At 33.3% G+C, this 16,621-nt stretch overlaps 1 protein-coding gene and 1 long non-coding RNA gene across 3 annotated transcripts; one reads left to right on the top strand and one right to left on the bottom strand.

Annotated features, from left to right (window-relative positions):
* The first annotated feature begins 704 nt into the window (after positions 1-704).
* On the top strand, positions 705-7,091 carry LOC138910757 (uncharacterized). 2 transcript variants are annotated; one of them, XR_011415890.1, is made up of 5 exons: positions 706-827; positions 3,120-3,182; positions 4,957-5,065; positions 5,395-6,313; positions 6,405-7,091. It is a non-coding gene; the product is annotated as an uncharacterized lncRNA (long non-coding RNA). The 2 variants fall into 2 exon arrangements; XR_011415891.1 differs by lacking the exon at positions 3,120-3,182 and having other exon boundaries at positions 705-827.
* Positions 7,092-10,853: 3,762 nt separating this feature from the next.
* Positions 10,854-13,695, bottom strand: LOC104091043 (glycine-rich RNA-binding protein 2, mitochondrial-like). Its single transcript, XM_009596296.4, has 5 exons — positions 13,563-13,695; positions 12,102-12,253; positions 11,929-11,997; positions 11,272-11,378; positions 10,854-11,134 (listed from the first exon to the last, which is right to left on the bottom strand). The coding sequence occupies exons 2-5, from the start codon at positions 12,229-12,231 to the stop codon at positions 11,006-11,008; spliced, it is 435 nt and encodes a 144-aa protein (XP_009594591.1). The 5' UTR covers positions 12,232-12,253; positions 13,563-13,695; the 3' UTR covers positions 10,854-11,005.
* Positions 13,696-16,621: the final 2,926 nt, after the last annotated feature.

The raw sequence follows: 16,621 nt of genomic DNA, 5'->3' as shown, positions 1-16,621 counted from the left end.
CTCAAACTTTCGCCTTTTTGGGTTCATTTTGGTGGTACGTACTACTTACGCGGTTTCAATTTATATATAACATCCGATCTTTCAAGTTAAATTAGATTAGCTCGACGTAGAATTTTAAAATTAAAATTTAGATATTTGAAAATTATATTAAAAAATTTTCTATAACAACATTGTTTGTTCTAATATTTTTTGACTTTTATAGTGAATGGTTGTTATACGCATAAAATAACATTTAATAACACTTGAATTAGCGAAAGATTTGTGTCCAAACTTTTAGCAAAAGAATACCGGATATCTTTCCGTTGAAGACAATCCAAAAGCTTAACAATTGATTCTTCTATGCCAGTCCAAGTAGCAATAGGTTGGGTCAAAATCTTTAAACTTATTATTGGTGATCTTAGAGATTTTACCGGGGGCGGATTTAGGGCGGCGGACGAACACCCTTCGTTAGAAAATTGCATTATTTATATAGGGGTAATTTTTTTATTTACGTATAGATATAATATGTTGAACCCCCTTGACACAAGCCAAAAGATTGGCTTAGTGGTCAAGGGTGTTCACATTTTGTAGAAGATTGCAGGTTCAATTCCCGTCAGCTGCAATCTAATTCTTTTTACCTCAAACTTATTTTTTTAAATTTTAAACGAAACGAAACGACGTCGTTTCATTTCGTCTCTTTTAATATGTTTTCCCCCAAAAAAACGTGACTGACTTTGGGTTAAAATCCCTAAATCTATCTCTCTCTTCGTTGCCTCACTGCTCACTCCACTCCCTCTCTCTCTTCAATCCCTGCTTGCTATTCTTCTGTCGTGGCATTGGCATCCCATGTAAATTCCTTGTTCTTTCTAACTTTTTCAGAATTTTATAGTATTTTATTGGTTATTCTTAATTTAGGTTAATGACTCTTGTTTGTTGTTTTTTGATTCTTGAATATGTAGACTTTAATAATGTAAATTATTGAGTTTTCTACTGCATTTGCTTTGATAAACTTATGGAAAATAATTGTGTTTTTTTTAGAATTGAGATATTTTTGACTCGATCTTTGGTGATAATTGCTGATATTTTATTCTCTTATGTTGCATATGTTACAATGATTAATAAAAATCTAACAAAGCTAACAATTTGACTCGATCTTTGGTGATAATTGCTGATAAACTTTAGAATTGAAGTCTTCGGTGAATTATATGAATATTAGATTGAGCACTTAAGTCTTTGGCTAACACTTCTTTAAGCTTAGTTCGATACAACAATCATATATCAATTTTTCTAACTACATCCCTACTTTTTAATTCAGTCTCAAAATTCAGTGAAGAGATATTTTACTAAAGCACCAAAATCAAATTTGGCTTCTCATACTCAACCTATCTAGGAAGAGAATATCAACCATATAGAAGTACCATCTTCTAATGAATTTGATTTGGATTCTTTAAAGTTTGACCCGGGGGAAAGAACTCAGATCTTGGACTTCCATCCAAATCATCATAATGTTATTAGAAGAGAATACCTTCGACAAAATCCTTGTCAACATCGGCTTCATAACTTTCCTAAAATAAATTTTTCTGGATCAATGCGTCGATTTAATCCTAAATGGTTTGATTATGAATATCATGATTGGTTGGAGTACAGTGTAAGTAAAGATGCAGCCTATTGTATGTATTGTTATCTATTTAAAGATAATAATATTCATCAAGGTGGAGGTGATATATTTTCAAGTATAGGGTTTAAGAATTGGTATAAAAAGAAAAGTTTTGATAAACATGGGTCGAGTAGCATTCACAATGAGTCAAAAAAGAAATGCCAAGATTTGCGGCAACAACGGTCTATTCAATCTTCATTTGAGAGGCAATCTAATCAACTTAAGCATGAGTATTGGATCCGCTTAATTACTGCAGTTAATGTAGTAAGGCTCTTATAACTCAAGGATTAGCATTTCGAGGTCATGATGAATCTAAGTCTTCACTTAGTAGGGCTAATTTTCTTCAAACTCTCTCATGGTATGCAAAAGTGTGTGATAACATTCGTAATTATGTACTGGAACATGCTCCTCAAAATATGCCAAAAATCATATTAAGCAACCCAAAAAAAAACATATTCAGTTTGGGGAACTTAGACGTTTCTCTGCTTGATGTTTGAGCAGTATGACGCAAACTATTTGGAGTATTCAAACCTTTGAATGATGGTTCTCATAAGACTCACTTCCACGTGATTTTGACTTTTTTTCTCTTCTGTTCATTGGAGGTAAGCAAATCGAAGTTATGCCGAAAATTCATGTTTCAAATGTCAATCCCCGTATTTGGCTAATATCATAAAAATACAAGATCAAACAAAGAAGAAGTAAATCAGTAATTACTTAATTTTAACCCATAAATATACCTTGAATTCACACAAACAACTTGGAAAAAATAGAGTTCCAAGTGAGCAAAATATATAACTAAAATAAATATGAAAATAAAATTTTTAGAGTAAAGAACTAGAGTAATATTTAAGAGAGCAGGAAGTTTTAAAATAAGGGCATCAAAGACTTTTAAACTACGTATAGATTTCACAAATAAACTGAGAAAGAGAAGGGGAAGGGGAAAGGAAAGGGAGGAGAACATCTTTTGTGTCAAGTTTACGCCTTTAGGAGTTTTAATTTAGTGGGACCATATGACTTGGCAGCTAACATGGACAAAAATTTGAGGGGTCGCCTGCAACATTGGATGGCCGTTAGGGTTAAGGATAAATCTGAAAAGTTTGTTAACGGTAGGGGCTGGAGTGGACGAAAAGTACAACGGAGGCCAAATATAAACAATAGTAAAAGGACAAATCTGTACCTTCTCCCAAAATATATTTTAAAATATCGGCAAAGGGCCCAATATGCCCCTCTACTATCATCAATAGTTTAAATAAGCCATATGTTATACCATTAGAGCATTAAGCCCCTGTCGTTATACCATTAAACACAAATACACTTATTTTAACATATGGGTCACGTGGCAACACCAAACTCATCCGGTTAGTTTTAATATAAATCCGATCCAAACCCATTACCCGACACTAAAATACTAGACCATTATCTAAAATATCGACTGTCACATACCTAAGTTCAATTTTTCCTTTTTCTTTTCACTCTCTCGTAGCTTTAAGAGACCGGCGGTAGTGGTGACTCCAAACTGCCGATTTCATATGATCTTGCTCTAAAGGTTAGTCTTTTCTTCATTAAATTGCTTGATTTTTGTATTTGTTGATCGATTTTGCTGATTATTTGTTATATTATTCCTTTTTTTGTGGTTTAGAGTTTCGGTTTAGACTACATCTAATCTTTATCCGTCATTTTTATGTAATATATACTTTATAGTTTGTCTTCTTGTAGTTGTTGCATGCTTCCGTTTTGAGGTGATCCCGATTTGTAGTGGTTGCATGCTTCAGTTATGCTAATAAATTCGTATGGGGTATATATCAAGGTGGATTTATTGTCTTCTAGTTTAGGGTTTTTTCTTATAGGTGGTTTCTTAAGTGGATTATGATTTGTTTTTTGTCTTAATGGGAAAATGCCATTATTTTATCGTGATATTGACGGAGATTTAGTGCTTTTTCTTTGTTTATTAGCTAAGGTGGTCCTAAATGTGGGCCCCTTGAATGCAATTGCTTCATTAAACTATTCTGGTGGTTGGACTTTAGTGCATGTTTGCTCACTTTGTGAATTCTTTATGAAGGGATGGCTCCCATGTTATTTTCTGCCTATATTTATTCCTTTTTTTTTTTTACTTTCAGCTTATATTGGTTCTTTTGCTGTTTGCTAACCGTTCTTATTTGCTAGATTATTAGAGATGGTCTTAATTGATTTAATATCCAATTATGAAGGTGAATGGGTTACACTTCCTGAAATTGTGTGCACAAAGAATCAACTGCACACTTGGTTAGGGTATGATTCAAACTTGCTTTCTTATATAGATATTGTCAATGAATTCACAAGTGAGATAGGGTTTGTAGGGGTTCAACAACTTATCGTTGATAGATATTATGGTAAATTGTATGGGGTTGGAGGGGATGTGGGGATTAGACAGTCGATATCCTTGCTTTCTAATTAATATAATGCAGTGAACCTATATGATGTGGATGAATGTGATCCTCCTATTGATTGTATTCCCAGTATTGTACATTATAGCGAATCATATACTTGTTTAGATTAGGCTGGTACTGACTGTAGCTTAAGTGAATTAGGATTTGACTCTAGTTCTGATTCTGAGGGATATGATTCTAAAGAATTACATTCACTCCAAACACAAAAAAAAAAAACGTAACTGAAAATCTGAATAATTACAAAGAGATATATAAATACATGGCCTTTAAGGACATACCAGAAGCTAGGAAGTTTATGAAGTTGTATGCTCTAGCCAACAAGAAAGTCTTAAAACAGAGGAAGAGTGGCACAATGAGGGTTAGGTACAGATGCATTGTGGGCTGTCCCTTTGTTTGTTTAATATTCAAAGATGGTGGCACTGCATATGATAATAGTACTGCTGATTTCAATACTATTGCACATTACTTTAAGGGAAGGCTATAAGATAATCCTAAGTATAAGGTAAGGGAGATAGTACTTGATTTGAAAAATAATTTTTTGAGTTAAATGTGAGTCATGGAAAGTGCAAGAGTGTAAAAAAATGATATTGGAGACTTTATATGGGAGTTTTGTAGACGAGTACAACAAACTCGGTGCTTATACCATTGGATTGAGAGAGAGTAATCCAGAAAGTGATGTAGTGATTAACATTTCAAAAAATGCACTTGAAAATGGGAAAAGAAGATTCTTGAGGATGTATGTTTGTTTCAAAGCTATGAATATGGGTTTCAAATTAGGGTTAAGACCATTTATTGGTGTAGATGGCACATTTTTAAAAGGGAAAGCCAAGGGTCAATTGCTAGTTGTTGTTGGACAGGATGCACAAAACCATTTTTATCTTTTGGCATGGGCAGTTGTTGATAAGGAGACAATCATTCTTGGAACTGGTTCATACAGTTGCTTCAGAGATCTCTAGACCTTAAGGAAGGAGAAGGAATCACCTTCATGTCATACATGCAAAATGTAATATTTTTGATTTTTTTCTATTATTATCTACTTCTGTCCAGTCTTTATCTTTTCTTTTTTGCTATTTCTATTGTTGTACAGTCTTAAGAAATATTTGTGTTATCTACTTCTGTCGATCTCTTTTTTTTTTTTTTTTTTGCTATTTCTATTATTGTCCAGTCTTCAGTAATGTTTCTGTTGTCATTCTGATTTTTTTTCTACTTCTATTGTTGTCCAGTTTTCTATCATCTATTTCTGTACAATTTTCTGTTTTTGTCTTTACTGTATGTTGTCCAGTTTTTGTTTCTGTCAATTTCTAACTGCATGTGTTTTTGAATTTGTTATAGGGATTAATTGAGGCAATTAAAACTGTTCTACCACAAGCACATCATAGGTTTTGTGTTAGACATATCGAGGCTAACTAGTGCAAGACATACAATACCGAAAAAAGCAAAAAATTACTTTGGTGGTGTTCATAGTGCACTTATGAAGAAGACTCCAAAGTCCAACTAAGTAAGCTAGGAGAGTTGAACAAGGATGCAGCAAGGAGTTTATTGAAGTACCCACCACAATCTTGATGCAGAGCTTAACTAGATACAGTTTGCAAAAATCAGTCAGTTCATAACAATCTGACCGAATCCTTCAATTCATGGTTTTTGGAAGCAAGGCAAAAGCCAATCATTAAGATGTTGAAAGATATTAGACTCAAAGTTATGAACATGATGGCAAAATATGAAGTTGAAGCTAGGACATGGAGCAATGAGTTCAGTCCAAAGAGCCTGAAACTATACAATGAATTTATGGAGATTGCTCAAGTGTGTAAAGTTAATTCCAATGGAGAAGGAGGATATGAAGTTAGTGAAGGGTCTGGCAAGCATTGCGTCAACTTAAGCATGAAGAAGTGCACATGCAGGGCATGAGACCGTACAGGAATCCCATGTCCTCGTGCTATTAGAGTTATACTTCACAACAGGGATGACTCTTTGACAGAGATGCACTGGTGGTACAGTAAGGGGGCATTTCTACTTACTTATAGACACAAGCCCCCAACATGTTAGAGGAGAACTTTAAAAAAAAATTGACCCATCACAAGTAATAGAACCCCCAGAGTTGGTGAAGTTGGCTGGCAGGCCAGAAGTTAAGAGGGATAGGCAGAAAGATAAGGCAGTTAAAAGGCAAGGAGTGTGGTCACAATCCCTAAAAGGTAGAGTCATGACTTGTGGCAAACGTGGACAACTAAACCATAATGGAATAACTTGTGCTCAAGTAATCTACAATTTACACATTTGCTGAACTTGTATTTATTTATGTTTTCTAACTTTGGTTTTTAACAGCAACCAAAGGGAAAGTAACTAAGCAAGGGAAAACAACCTTTGAAAAGGACAAGAACTTTGTTAGGTTATGAAACAGAAGATGAAATACACTGTTCAACAATATAAATGACACAATCAAGTTAGGAAAGTGGATTTAGCTTCATGCCTACACCTAGAGTTGGTCAATCAAGTATGGTTCCAAATAGATAAAAATGTGGTTAGGCCAATAGTGATATCAGATGTCAAGACAAGACTTCAACTGAGGCAGCAAGTAAACTTATCATATGGGACAAGATCAATCAACTTTACTGGCGATCAAACTGGTGTTAGTGAGCTCACAAATATTTCATATTCACAGCAGGCCTAATGTGGAAGGGTAAAACAGCTACAACTTCAAATCAGTTAGAAAAACAAAGGCAACAGAAAATTGGGAAGCCGAAGATAAGAAAAAGAAAATGATCAAGTTGTTCTATGTAGTTTTGTATTTATGTTGGGATGTAATTACTACAAACTTAATGATAGTCTCCTATTTAATGTTCTGTTAATATTGGTACTGGTAACTAAATTGGATGTCATAGTATGATTTAGGTTGTGTTAGTTTTTGGGATTACAGTATAACATCCAATCATCAGTTTGACCTACTATCTTTACTATTTTTGGTGATATGTAATTACTGCATTAACAGCACTTCTGATATGTAATTATAGCATTGACTGTTACTGACTGTTTAATGTTAGTGAAGCTACTGCTCAGTTATTTACTGTCAGTGGTTTGACTGCCCATTTTTTCTGCGCTAGAGTCATTTTTTGTTCTAAAGCTGTTCTATATTCAGAACTTCATGTTCTGTAATTACTGCATTAGAGTAGATGCCCATATTTTTACTGTTAATGAACTGCCTAGTTTTTTTACCGCATCAGGGTCATTATTTTGTTCTAAAGCTGTTCTATATTCAGAACTTCATGTTCTATAATTTTGCATCATAGAATGAATTTACTGCATTAGAGTGGATGCCAGATTTTGACTGTTAGTGAACTGCCCTATTTTTTACTACATTAGAGCCACAACTGCCCATTTTTTTAATGTTAAAATCCACATTATTCTGTTAAGTTGAGCATTAATATGCCATATGAAGTACTATAATTAGTGATTACAATCAAGTTGACCAACACAATAAATAAAAAAATGAAAGGTATTACAACCAAGCTGACCATATTTGTGCCATATTCTGTTAAAATCGACATTAACATGCCATGTAAGGTACTACAACCAAGCTGACCAACACAAAACATTTATGAAAATAAACCCTACTGCACTACACAAAATGCAAAATTTATTTCATCAACAATGCCACAACAAATCTAATTAACGGTGCAAATGCAACCATAATGAACATATTTATCTGCATCACTTTCACTTCCATCTCCCATGCTTTATTCACTTTAACATCATTTATAGCCTCTAAAACATTAACTTTTTCCATCAATTTGTCCCTTTCAAGCGTGCACGCATCCAACAACATATTCAACGTCTTGATTTTGACATTAGCAGCATCTATTTTAGACTTGAAATCGTTGGTTACTATCAACGCTTTGTCCCGGAGGGCTTCGTCTTGCCATTTTCAATATCCACATGACTCATTCTTACAAGTATAATCAATAATTATGTTAAAGAGTAGAAAAAATAAAATTTTAAATGCATCGACGAGTAATGAATCACAAGCAAAATTCAAACTTACTTTAGGTTTAATACACTTGTAGAATATCCTTCCGGGGTTATTTGTAGTCGTCAAAGTGAAGTTGTTCGCAATCTTCCCACAATAGCACCTCCTTCTCGATGTAATACTAGAACTAGACATTGAACCAAGACTATCAGATAAACGAAGAAGAACAAAGAAATAGAATGAGAAGTTATAGCATTTCAGTTGTGGAATAGAGGGAGGGACAGAGGGCTTCTATTGCTGGAACCAAAAATGAGTGAACAAATTAGGATTCACACATTAATAAGGGTGAAGGGTCTAGTATTTTAGGGTCGGGCGATGAGTTCGGGTCGGATCTCTATTAAAACTAACCGGATGAGTTTGGTATTGCCACGTGGCACATATGTTAAAATAAGAGTATTTGTGTTTAATAGTAAGACGACAAGGGTTTTAATGTTCTAATAGTATAACAGATGGCTTATTTAAACTATTGACGATAGTAGAGGGGCATATCAGACCCTTTGCCGTTAGAATATTGGTCAAATCTCGAGAAACAAAAATAAAACTTATAGAAATAAGAAACATTGAGTCCCGTTTATTATGAAAAAACAAGCTCCAAACTTTTTGTTAAAGTTATGAAGTTGTGTTTGTTTGATATGCAAACAATAAAATCACCTTTATTTTCAAAACTTTGAAGAAAAAAATAATACTGGAAAAATAAATGGCTCTGAATTTTTCAAGATAATTTGGAAAAAATATGATTGACAATGAATACGTGGTTAACATATTTCATATGTGTTTTTCCTTTTGAAAGAGAAATAAAGCAACAAAGAAAAACAAGTTCAAAATCAAGCGAGTAAATGAAACCCCAATAATATCACAAGGCGCGAAAAAATCCTAGAAAAACAAGTTCATGCCATTCAAAATAAGGCTCGTAACTAAAGGTCAAATTGCTTAACATGTTAGCTATTGAATTAGCATGCCTATAGATATGCGTAGGCAATAGTGACCATATAGTTCCTAGCCAAGAGGCTAAGGGCGGATCTATAGGGTAATTTATGTGGTACATAAACTTATGATCTTTCCGTCAAATTAGGTATTTTATGTATGTATTTTATATAATCGGTCTAATATTTTCTGTTGGCAATCATGCTCTACAAAGACTGCATGATGCACTTAATTGAATACTTCATTATTTACGCAAAGGAACGAAGATCAATTCTCACTTAATACTTCTTCTTTTCTTTAATGTGCACTCATATTTTGAAAATCCTAGATCCACCTTTGCGATGGGCGATAATGCGACCAACTTTATTATTCTTATGAGACGTAGACCCTCTAATAGTGTATATTTCAAGTAAAAGAGTTGAGTTCATATCCTTGAGCGTGTCTTCCCGAATTAACAGATCTTCTTCACGAACATCCTCTCCTCACTGCAATTTGTTAGTTTTGTCTTTTAATCAAGATTAAGATCCCTAAAGACAAGAAAGCTTGACATAGAACATAGTTGCTTCATCTTATCAATTACACCATTTAGAATTTAAGTTTGTTGTACACCACGAGACTTCTTGCTTCTACTTTCTCTTATTCAATTATGTTTATTTGGGAGCTATGAAAAAGGAAAAATATAGTGGTAATATCTCATTCGGTAAAGTGTCAAATATATCCCTCTACTTTCGAAAAAAAATTAAATATACCCTTCGTTATACTATGAGTCCAAATATACCTCTGTCGCTATACTTTGGGTTCAAATATAACCGTTATTTAAATGGAGGGATATGTGTCATCGTCCTGTTGGTCAATTCTAAATATCTCATAATTAATTAAAAAATACATACCCATACCCGAAATATTTGTAAAAATTGCTTTAAAAAAACTAGAAAAAAAAATTCAACAAAATATTTTCGTTTTTTAAAACTAATGCACATGTAGTCCACTGCTTTAGGAAAATCCTTTTTTCAGTTTTTAAAACAAAATCTTTTTTTTCTTCATTTTTTACAAAATAATTGCTTTAAAAAAAGCTGAAAATTATTTTTTTGTAAAAACTGAAAAAAAAGACATTCCTAAAGCAGTGGACTACATGTGTATTAGTTTTAAAAAAACAAAAATATTTTGTTGATTTTTTATTTCAGTTTTTACAAAAATAATTTTCAGCTTTTTTTTTAAAGCAATTGTTTTGTAAAAAATGAACAAAAAAAAAGATTTTGTTTTAAAAACTGAAAAAAAGACTTTCCTAAAGCAGTGGACTACAGATGCATTAGTTTTAGAAAAACGAAATTATTTTGTTGATTTTTTCCCCAGTTTTTATAGAAAAATATTTTTCAATTTTTCCAATTTTTTAAAAGCATTTTTTACAAATATTTCGGGTATGGGTATGCATTTTTTTTAATTAATTAGGAAATATTTAGAATTGACACGATGACACATCCCTCCGTTTAAATGAGGGGTATATTTAAACCCAAAGTATAACAGTAGAGGTATATTTGGACTCATAGTATAATGAAGTATATATTTAAACCTTTTTTGAAAGTACAGAGGTATATTTACCGTATCTCATTAAACATGCTAATTCATCCGTTTTCAACAATTCTGCAATTTACTAGCGTACAGATTTCCCAAGATGAAAATAGTCTTCTAATAAGCATCATTTTCACAGCATTTCAGAGGTGAAATTTTCCATAGATGGCTACATGTCTAAGATTCAAAAATTTGCAAATTGCATCCATTCTTTCGTCAATACATGACGATGTATGCTTACATACAGTAAACAATAAGTAGCACAGAGAAGACTAAAGACTAGTCATAAATCAGGAAAAATTATTGATACCAAAACCTTGCACGAAAAGAAGTCTCAATATAGATAAACTCAACAAAGCTATCCCACCAGGTCCTCTACTTAGATAAACGTTATCATGCACACATTGACAGCTTAGCAAAAATAAAAGTGACTTAGTATCCATCATTGTCTCTAGCTTGACCATAGCCGCCACCAAATCCACCACCGGAGCCGCCAAAACCACCACTTCGAGGAGCTCTCTCTTGGGCAATACTAACACGAATATTCCTTCCCTGGAGTTCCTGCAAGGACATAACGTACGATCAGCCATGACGGATAAAGTAAAGCAGTTAACGCAAATAAGAATATGCAGCAACGACTGATGAAGTAAACATAAGACTAAGACCAAGTCTTCTGATATTCCCCTAATGAAATTTACCTGACCATCCATTGCTTTGATAGCCTCATTGGCACTTTCATCATCTGAGAAGTTCACAAATCCAAATCCCCTTGATCTGCCAGAATCTCTGTCAACGATTACCCTCGCTGGACCAAAAAAAACCACAGTTCTAAGTATTCAAACAAGCATAAACTGAGCAGCAAGTTAACAGTAACAGTTCAGAGGAACCAAAACTACTATTGCAACTCCAAACTTAACAATCCTACCCCATCTCGACCAAGAAAGAGAGGTAATAACTTGCCTGACAGAACAAATTCACAATAAACCATAGTACTGCAAGGCTCCCTGCCCAATCACTAGGTAAGCAACAACTAACTAATGATTAACAAATCTGAACTGCTCAATTTACCCAAAAAAAGATTATGAAAAAAAACCCGTTCAAGAGCTGCTGAAACCTATCAAATTTCCATCATTATGATCTTGATTGAGAACTTAAACCTATAAACTTATACATAAAAACCACACTACAATGAGTATAAACAGACACACAGGGCATGATCTACTGATCCTTACAAAGTACAATGATACCACCTTATTTATGCGCGCTTGCTTTTCGTTATGTTTATTCAAACTATGTCAGCAGAGATAAGAAAATTATTGAAAATCAAGCAGCGGACATCTGCCTCTGGAGCTTACCATCAACAACATCACCAAAGGTAGCAAAGGCATCTCTCAGTGACTGATCATCAGTTCCCCAGGAAAGACCTACAAAATATATGGATGAATAAGCAAATATATACACGTTGCACAAAATTACCAGTTGGTAACTACAACCCAGTAAGAACTTTAAAAGACCAGTCGAAACATACCACCAACGAAAAGCTTCGTCGACATGCAACGGACGGCATCAAGCATTGACGGCATTGGTGATGTTGCACTTACTGCATTTCCAGAAATGCTCTGCCTCAAAAGACCACCGAGTTTGTTGTAGAAAGCCATTTATGCAGATAAATTGACAAATCTACACACACAAAATTTAAGTCATGGCATCAAATCCAGCTATTGGAGTATCAAAAAATGAAAACCCAGGGAGACACAATCACTTTAAGAATGTCAGATAAGATATCAGTAAATCATGCGTTCAGACTGTATGAAATTATCACGCCAGTTGATTTAAAGAGCATAAGTCATCAAAATTACAAAAAGTAGAACCATGAACAATTATTCAGTAATTCGAACAAAGTCAGAATTATAGGCACCAATTGTGGAAACTTGATTTTTTCTAGTTCCTGATATGCAGCAACAATGAATCCTGAGAAAACCAAACCACAGGTTGTGTGATGTTCTATTCCCCACATATCTGGACAGATGTAGCTTACTAGCTACGATCAACACAGAACATTGATATATATGTGAAAATCATTAAACTTAAACAAGTAATATATATTAAACCATAATTTTAAATGTAAAAAAAGTTCAGTCTCAAGTTTTTCAAGAGCTTAAACCATCAAGTTTAAATTAAGGATCCAACCTCTGCTAACATTAATTCAAAGAAGTCACTGAAGTCGAAGCAGATGTGTGATCTTGCCTAATGTATTAATTCAAAGAATACACAAAATTCAAAGCAGATGTTGATTTGTACATTACAAATTTTATTTCAGTAATGTGACCTTTTTCAAAGGAGATTAGTAAAAAGTAACACGAGAGATTTGTAAACAACACGGGGGATCTTGTTCGTATTGTAAGTGGGCATAAGAGATCATTTCCTCAAAATTTCAAAGAAAATGCTTTTATTCTAATTTACAAAAAAAAAATTAAGCTACAGCATGCAAGGACTTTTGGCAAAAATATGAAAGAAATCACGGCAAATAAACACTAATATCCGGGGCGGAACTAGCCTTGAAGTTGCGGATTCGACCAAACCAGGTAGCTTTGGTACAACTCTATATTTGTTTTAAGAAATCCATTGAATATATTATAAATTATTAATTTAGAACCCAATAGCTTTAACGGACTAGAACATAAGCTTCAAATCCTGTCTCCACCTCTAACTAATATTGACCTAGCATACAAACAATAAGCAAAGAAGCTACACCAATCATAACAAAAACATAACATGTAGACTACAACTTCAAACAAAAGTTATCAAATTAGGATCAGAACAAAGGGTTAAAGATAAAACATCCATAATTATTAAAAGTAAGAGCCTCACAAAAACTCTTTCACAGGACAACACAACTAGAAATGCTAGATCAAAAAACTAATTGTAACAAAAAATTGAATAAAGAAACGGGAAAAGAAGGATTGTATCCAGTTTAAAATAGATATACCTGATGAAAGAGAGTTTTTGAGGGTTTAAGGAGAGAGAAACAAATGAGGAGCGGCTAGGGTTTAAGCCACTTCTCAATGCAGATACAGAAAAGGATATAAAGACGGTGATCTTTGAGAAAAATTATCTTTGGCATTTTTATAGCCTCGTGACTGCTTCGAGGTGTTGTACGTTTTGCGACGTTGGGTATGCTAAGGGTAGCCACGGTATTAATGTACAAAATATGCGGTTCTCAATACCTTTAGATTTGGACGAACCTAGTCATTTTAGTTTAGACAATATATTTGTATTAAATTTTTTATAAAATATGTAAAAATATATAATTGTGAATCCAATCACAAAGACGAGATAAGAATTTATGACGAATTAAGAACTCATAAACTGTAAATACTAGCTCTGCTTTTGCATCCATTAAGCAGTTTTTTTATGACGTGTTCGAGCCATTTTGATTATTTCACTATCGATTTACTACTTCAACTTAGCATATATACCAGGTAATTTTGTCCATTAAAATTTGGATATATGAGAATAAATTACCTAATATGTTATTTACGAATTTGAATTAGAAATCTCATGGTTTTACTTATCTCCTCCAACTTAATTTATTAAACACTAATCTCACTCTCGATGCATAGACCTCCATTAAGTTACTATTCTCCGTGTCAACACTCTTGAAGTCTATCCATGGTAAACGAAAAGTCAAATAATATAATGATATTGGGATGACGATTTGTCTAAACCTCTCAAATAACTTTTTCTAATCAAGAGATATTCGGTATATATTGATCGATTAATATGAATTTGTACGTTCGACTCATTTAAGGGGACAATACTTCCTATCATGATTTTTTTCCGTATATATGACTTGAATATGTGATATCTAATCTCGATGCATAGACCTCCACTTTGATTATTTCACTATCGATTTACTACTTCAACTTAGCATATATACCGGGTAATTTTGTCCATTAAAATTTGGATATATGAGAATAAATTACCTAATATGTTATTTACGAATTTGAATTAGAAATCTCATGGTCTTTTCTGATCTCATCCAACATAATTTATTGAACACTAATCTCACTCTCGATGCATAGACCTCCATTAAGTTTCTATTCTCTCTGTCTCGTATGTCAACACTCTTGAAGTTTACCCATGGTAAACGAAAAGTCAAATAATATAATGATATTGGGATGACGATTTGTCTAAACCTCTCAAATAACTTTTTCTAATCAAGGGATATTCGGTATATATTGATCGATTAATATGAATTTGTACGTTCGACTCATTTAAGGGGACAATACTTCCTATCATGATTTTTTTCCGTATATATGACTTGAATATGTGATATCTAATCTCGATGCATAGACCTCCACTTTGATTATTTCACTATCGATTTACTACTTCAACTTAGCATATATACCAGGTAATTTTGTCCATTAAAATTTGGATATATGAGAATAAATTACCTAATATGTTATTTACGAATTTGAATTAGAAATCTCATAGTCTTTTCTGATCTCCTCCAACATAATTTATTGAATACTAATCTCACTCTCGATGCATAGACCTCCATTAAGTTACTATTCTCTCTGTCTCGTATGTCAACACTCTTGAAGTTTACCCATGGTAAACGAAAAGTCAAATACTATAATGATATTGGGATAACGATTTGTCTAAACCTTTTAAATAACTTTTTCTAATCAAGGGATATTCAGTATATATTGACCGCTTAATATGAATTTGTACGTTCGACTCATTTAAGGGGATAATACTTCCTATCATGATTTTTTTACGTACATATGACTTGAATATATGATATCTAATCAAGGACGGAAGATTCTCATCCAACTCCATATCCTAATGATCACCCAAATAACTTTTTGGAAAACCATAACATTGCCCAATGTTCAACTAATTTATTTGATTCTTACATCCTATGTTAATGCTAAAGATACAGACGTAAGCAACATAATATACATATAGGATTTGACATTTCAACATGTTTTTCATAAGTTTAGAAATTGCTTATCGAATTGACTAACTTCAACACAATCAAAGACATATGTGTTATTTTTCGACGTTTAATTTATTTAAATTTCAAAAAATTAGTTGTTTTGAAAATTTATAATCTACTAAGGGAAAAATATCAAATTTGCCCTTTTGGACTTAGCAAAATGGTCCAACTTTTTGCCCCCATCTAGTAGTTGGTGTAAGATCTACCGTTGCCATTACTAATATTGGCTAGATTTGCTCTTATTACCTAAGGGTAAAAAGATTTTTTGTACACATAAAAAAGTCAAATTTGTTTTTGACCTATGGAAAGTAGTCTAGATTGTATGATTTTGTAAAAACTATTTGCTTGATGAAGTAAAATATAGAAGCTAGTGATGGTAACAATGGTCGTTGATAATGGTTGTGAGGCGATATTCATGGTTAGTGAAGAAGGCTAGCGATTGTGCTGAGATAGTTGGCGATGATCGCGCAGTAATGACAATAAGTGATAGTTGTGCAATAACGGTTGATGGTAATAACTGGCGTTGAGGTGATTCGTGGTAGTAACCGAAGATATAGGTGATTAGAAATCAAATTTAGCAATGATAGTTGTACAATGAAGATTTGATAAAAGTAATTGATGGCAATCGCTAGTGGTATTGGTTGTGATGGTTATACAATGGTGGCTGACATAGAAGTATTAGTGATGGTGGTTAATAATGATAATTGTGCAATAAAATAACTGACGACGGTAGTAATTAGTCGATGGTGATATAGTTTGGATATGGTGGTTGTACGGTGATAACTAGTGTCGCGATGATTGGCGGTAGTGCTTGGTGGCGATAATTATACAGTGATAGTATGAAGTAGTAAAAAAGTGTCACGATAACATGAACCTTTAGGAGAAAATCATAATCTTACCTCTATTTAACAAATCCGTTATTCGGAGCGAAGCCTTTTAACAACGATATAGTTATTTTCGTGTGACTTATAGATCACGGGTTCAAGCCGTAAAAATAACCATTAATACTTGCATTATGACAAACCGTTATATCACATACTACA

Source organism: Nicotiana tomentosiformis, chromosome 5 (genome assembly GCF_000390325.3).
Source record: "Nicotiana tomentosiformis chromosome 5, ASM39032v3, whole genome shotgun sequence".
NCBI lineage: Eukaryota > Viridiplantae > Streptophyta > Magnoliopsida > Solanales > Solanaceae > Nicotiana > Nicotiana tomentosiformis.
Note: the sequence above shows the minus strand (reverse complement) of the source record. Positions and strands in the feature narration are given on the sequence as shown.